This window comes from Molossus molossus, unplaced genomic scaffold, assembly GCF_014108415.1.
Source record: "Molossus molossus isolate mMolMol1 unplaced genomic scaffold, mMolMol1.p scaffold_m16_p_39, whole genome shotgun sequence".
NCBI classification, from domain to species: Eukaryota; Metazoa; Chordata; class Mammalia; order Chiroptera; family Molossidae; genus Molossus; species Molossus molossus.
This window is the reverse complement of record NW_023425376.1, coordinates 661264-667263: the sequence shown is the minus strand read 5'-3', so window position 1 is coordinate 667263 and position 6000 is coordinate 661264. Positions and strand designations below refer to the sequence as shown.

At 41.0% G+C, this 6000-nt stretch overlaps 1 protein-coding gene across 8 annotated transcripts in view; it reads right to left on the bottom strand.

Annotated features, from left to right (window-relative positions):
• Positions 1 to 334: 334 nt before the first annotated feature.
• Positions 335 to 6000, bottom strand: part of MFSD14B (major facilitator superfamily domain containing 14B) — an 81769-nt gene continuing 76103 nt past the window's right edge. For 2 of the 8 annotated variants that reach the window (XM_036281553.1, XM_036281554.1), the window contains 2 exons: positions 5416 to 5558; positions 4098 to 4494 (listed from right to left, as the gene is read on the bottom strand). In XM_036281553.1, the coding sequence (XP_036137446.1) occupies positions 4249 to 4494; positions 5416 to 5558 (389 nt within the window). In that variant the 3' untranslated portion in view covers positions 4098 to 4248. Of the gene's footprint in view, positions 376 to 2154; positions 2239 to 3819; positions 3883 to 4097; positions 4495 to 5415; positions 5559 to 6000 lie in introns of those variants that run through there. The other 6 variants (XM_036281555.1, XM_036281556.1, XM_036281559.1 and 3 more) reach the window with 6 other exon arrangements.

Here is a 6000-nt window from a genome sequence, read left to right as displayed (position 1 = left end):
TTAGTTGTAACTTTAATGTGGTTGTGGGAGGATGCAATACTGTGTTTACCTACATTGCCATCTTGACTGGAAGTCGTGAATGGATATTTCTTCAAAGAAAACATACAAATGGCCAAAAAACACATGAGTAAATACTCAACATCATTTGTCATTAGGAAAATGCAAGTCAAAACCACAACGAGATACCACTTCAAACCTACCTGTCTGTAAACAACACAGCAGGAAATGAAGTATTGGCGAGGACATGAAGCAGCTGCGGCCTCCTCCAGTGCTGACTGGGGCACATGTGGCTGCTGGAAGGAAGTCTGAGCACTCCTCAGATGGTTCAGCACGGAGTTCACACACAACCAATCACTCACGCCCCCAGGCACACACCTTGGGGGAATTAGAAACATGTTCGTTCACACAGAAACTTAGGAGAAAGTTCATAGCAGCATTATTAATGACAGATTAAAAGTGGAAACAACCCAAACATTCACTTACATTTGAAGAATAAATTATCAATAGATAAATGAGTAAAGAAAGTGGGGTGTATACATACAATAGAATATTACTCAACTTTAAAGAGGAGTAATATTTGACACATGCTACAATGTAGATGAACCTTGAAAACATGCTCTGTGAAAGAAGCCAGACACAAAGGTCACATACTGTATGATTCCATTTATATGAAATATCCAAAACAGGCAAGTCCACAGACAGAAAGTGTAGTACTGACTGCCAGGGGATAGGGACAGGGGAACTGATACTGACTGCTAATGGCTTGGGCTTCCTTTTCTGAAGCAACAGAAATGTTCTGGAATCAGTGCTATTAGGTGCACAAACAAGTGGGCAGGACACTTTGAAATGGTTAAAATGGTGAATTTTATCTCAATTGAAAAAACCTAATTACAAGAAAAAGCGCGGTTTATTATACTGGGTAAAGAAACAACAATTTCGCCCTGGCCGGTTTGGCTCAGCGGTTAGAGCGTCAGCCTGCGGTCCACAGAGACCTGGGTTCGGTTCCCGCTAAGGGCATGTACCTTGGCTGCAGTTTGTCCCCGGCCCTGGTTGGGTCGTGTGGGTGGTGGCCACTCGATGTGTCCCTTTCACATTGATGTTTCTCTCTCTTCCTCTCTCTCCTTCCCGCTGAGTAAAAAATGGAAAAATGTCCTCGGGTGAGGATAAAAAACAAAACAAAACAAACAAACAAACAAAAAAAGAAACAACTATTTCAATAAACAGTGGTAGAGAGCAAAGATGCTATGAGAGCATTTTAAAAAGACTGGCAAACTGCCCTGGCCAGTTTCGCTCAGTGGTTAGATTGTAGGCCCATGGATCTACGAGTCGCGGGTTGGATTCCGGTCAAGGGCATGTACCTTGGTTGTGGTTTGATCCCCAGCCCTGGCTGAGGTGCTCCAGGAGGCAACCAATCAGTGTGTCTCTCTCACATAGATGTTTCTCTCCCTCCCTCCCTCCCTCCCTCCCTCCAACTCAGTCTGAAAATCAATGGAAAAATATCCTTGGGTGAGGACTGGCAAACTATACATTTTAATTATTTTTCTTTCTTTTTTTTTTAATCCTCACTCAAGGGTATTTTTCCATTGCTTTTTATATAAAGTGGAAGGGAGAGAGGAAGAGGGAGAGGGGAGAGAGAGAAACATCAATGTGAGAGAAACACATCAACTGGTTGCCTCCTGCATGACTCCCACCAGGGTGGAGGATCAAACCTACAACCCAGGTTCGTGCCCCTGACCGAGAATCACACCTGTGACCCTTTGGTCTGTGGGCTGACACTCTAACCACTGAGCGAAACTGGCCAGGGCCATTTTAATTATTTTTAGGTAGTTCTGTGGCATTAAATACATTCATATTGATGTGCAACCATCCTCACCATCCATTTTCAGAACTTTTCTCACCTCACAAAACTGAAACTACCCATTAAATAATGTCTCACTGCCCCTCCCTGGTCCTGGCAAGCACTGCTCTTTGTCCCCACGAGTCTGACCAGACACCTGGTCCCAGTGGAACCACACAATGCCTGTGCTTGTGACCGGCTTCCTTCACCAGCACAATGTCCTCGAGGGTCACGTGCTGTGGCCTGGGCAGGATTCTCCTCCTTTCTAAGGCTGAGTAACAATCCCCGCTGCAGACTTTCTTTACCCATTCACCCACCAGCGGACACTCGGGCTGCTCCCCCCTCCGGTGGCTGTGAACGATGCAGCTGCCGACCTGGGCTTGCAGACAGCGGTGTCCCTGCTTACAAATAAAACAGTTGCAATCTGTTACTGCAGGGAGGTTTTGAAGGAAGTTTGTTAAAAATTAAACTTTTTGAAAACACACACACATTTTGCATTAGCTTAAAAATTGGCTATTTATTTTAGTTGAAAGCTACCCAAAAGAGAACTGAAAGATCAATGACATTATTTACTTTATTATCATTTTTAATTATTTATTTTCAGATAAAGCAATGGCATTATTTACCTTATTATTATTTTTTAATTAATTAATTTTATTTATTTATTTTTGCATTTATCTTCAGGGAGGGAGAGAGGGAGAAAGGGGGGGGGGAGAAATATCAATGTGAGAGAGACACATTGAGTGGTTGCCACTCACATGACCTCAACCAGGGCCGGAGACAAACTGCAAATGAGGTACAAGCCCTTAGTGGGAACTGAATCTGGGACTCTCCGGTCTGAGGGTCCACGTTCTAACCGCTGAGACATTATTTACTTTAAAAGAAATACAAAAGACATAAAAGTATCCATTGCAAATTTATTATGCATTAGGAAGCTTAACTTATAAACCAACAGCATAGTAAAAAGATATGTCATTTCTGTTCATAGCAGAACAAGTTTCAAAATATATTTTCTTTTACATGTATTCAGTCAGTACATAATCCTTTACAAAAGTTATATATATTTTTTCTGTCAACACCTTCATTACATTTATAAATACAAGATTTACACAGTACTCCATCAAAAAGAAATTAAAATCCCTTAAAAATATCTACATATATTTCATACCTATAAAACTTTCAAAGGAGTGCTTTGTTAAAAGTAGGCCCTAGTGAATGGTTCATTTCCTGGTGCAGCAACGTGCATGTAAATCTGTCAAGTTTTCCTTGTCTGCAAAACATCTCGAAAAATCAGCAAGACACTTATGTGAAACTGAGCTTTCTAAAACACTATATTTTAGAAAGGAATTTGATGTGCATATTCCCACGAGATTTAAGAATCAGACAAAGATGTGGAAATAGAGGCCTAATGCAAACAAATGCATGCTACACAGAGCAGTCACGGCAGGAGTGTGATGAATGAGAAAAACTGAGGAGGACACAGATGTGGGAAGAGCAGACAGTAATGCTCTACTTGAGTCTGAACTTGGATACAAACTCCACTGGCATCCAGTTACTAACTCGCATCCTTACTTGGGAATGTTTACAATGTTGAACACTTTCGTAGAAGCACCCTCTAATTTCTATTGCTACCAAAATGTTTGATGTTTTCTTCTGTAAAATCACTTTGGATCTGACCAATATACTAGGTTGAGGAATATGAATTGCTATTTCTTCATGATATAAATTTATAAGAAAAATTTTCTTCACTGGTAAAGGATATCACTGATCAGTATTATTACTATTCAGAGGTGTATCTGCTGAATTTCATTCTAGCTGAGAATATTAAGTAAAAGACAAGGAAAGGAGAGTAAGACTAGGTTTTGTTTGTCCTTGAACAAAGGCAATAGATCCCTGATACTGAGTGACTCTTGGAGCAGCCACTCATAAACACTATGGGCTAAGCGGGCACTTTTCAGAGAAACAGGAAGGAGGAATATAACAAGGGATTCTTTACCTTAAATCTGGCCAGAGATGGCAGTTGCACCACAATCCTGCATCTTCTACTGAAAAGGACATGGGGAACTGCTGTCACTCTTATTCCAGAGGTAATAAAGGAAAGCCATCCTTTCTCACAGATGTGACTTTTTCTATTTGAATTTCAAAGTCTGGACTTCAGATAACTTTGACAATTGCATACTATGTGCAGCAACGTATTTCAAATCTTAACTTGTTTTAATGTACAAACAGAAGAAAAGGAATGGAAGAAAAGGAACAGGAGGAGGAAGAGAAGGGAGGCAGAGGGTTACTTATCAAACTTGGCCCTAAAGGATGCCACTAGCATCTCCGCTCCAGCACCATAAAGTCTCCATGTGGGGTGGCTCCCAACAACTGCAGACAGACGGCGTCTGCAGAATCTCCCTTTCTGCAGTTTATAGCTCAGTGCACTGACTCCCAGGCTCCTCGAAGGAAGAGAGCTCCCAGATGCTGCTGTCTTGCAGCAGTGGCTCAATGTCTTCATCGTTGCCTCTTTCTGGAGTGTTGGTCACGTTGCCGCTGATGCTGTTGCTGTATTTTTTAATTCCATTATTGTATTCAGGGATGAATAAGGCAACCAGAAAAGACATAAAAACTATACATGCCCCAAATAAAAACGGTGGGCCTGGGATGAGCGCGCCCTGATGGGTGTAGGAAACAAGTGGAGATGAAGAATTTGGTTAGTCTTTTCAATGCAGCATTAGTGCTGGATGACCTCACAACACCCACAGCACCTCCAAGTGAATCATTTCCTCCTGAGCAAATGCCTCACTAAGTGCCCAGGCAAACTCTCCCAGCTCCCGGAGTCTAGAATATGACAGAGGGCAACTACTCACTGCTTTTCCATCCACTTCTCAGGAGTTGAACCCAAACCTATGAGTAACAGGTGTTTATCTCTAATCTTACCCTATGAGCTCAGATCATCCATTCTGTACATGAACATTAATTCCAATTTTGTACAGACATATATATTAAATGAAAAAAAAAAAAACTCTAGTTCAATTTCTAGGTGGAACTGTAGGTTAGTTTATTTGGCATGGGCTTTACCAGAAGAATGAATTCTGATCAGAGTTATTGTGTAAGTGAGAACAGAATCTGAACAGAATTAAGACAAATCTTTTATATATTAAAACACCGAAATAATACCTCCCCAGGAAGCAATGAACATAGCACTCACCACTGTCAAATCCTATACAGTTGTCCCTCGCCACTTCGCACTTTGATGTTCATGGCTTCACTCTATCACGGTTTTTTCAAATAGGGTATAGGGTATAGTGTATAGGGTATAGGGTAGGGTAGGGTATGGTATGGTATTTGAAAAAACCGTAAGAGTGAAGCCGCAAACGCCGAAGCACAAAGTGGCGAGGGACGACTGTATAAAGAATCCTATTTCACGGAAATTCATTTATCACAGTAGAGTCTGGAACTGATTAACCATGATAAACGAGGGTCGACTGTAGTCTTATCATATAAATAAGGATACTCTCCAAATTTAATGTCAGGGGATTTTGCTATAGTCAGACATAATCACTGTTTAAAAACTAGGCTTATTACCAAATTACCTGCAAAGCAGCATTGTTAGAATTCAATTCCGGTCCCAACTCAGCGAGCTCCACATGGAACATGTAGAATATGAAGCCATACAGTGCTGGCCCCAGGCCATTACAGAGTCCTCTTATCCCAGTTATGATCCCCTGGGCAAATCCTACATCAGAACAAAGAAGGAAGCCAGTTTTCTCTGGAAAGCATGTCAAGACTGGGGACCTAACAGAACTTTCTTACAAACTATGATGTGCTGACTCAAGGGGACTAGGTAGTCCATGCTGAGGAGAGTGGGTCGGGTAGCTTAACCATCATATTTTCATTTACTGCACAAATGTATTCTTGATTTTACTATATCCTTTCAATGTTGACATTCTGTGCCCTGCCATCCATAAGGAGAAAAAATGACACTGAGGTTTCTGAAATCCTTTAGAGATGAATTTCCCCCATAACAGCTGGATCTTTCTAAAAATAGGAAATACTACAATAAAAAACTTTAATATTCTCCATTTATAGACAATTTTAATTTTTCTATGAATTAAGATTTTCCTGCTCTACTCATTTAATGGTGATTTTACAATAAAAATCTGCCGCCCTGGCCAGTT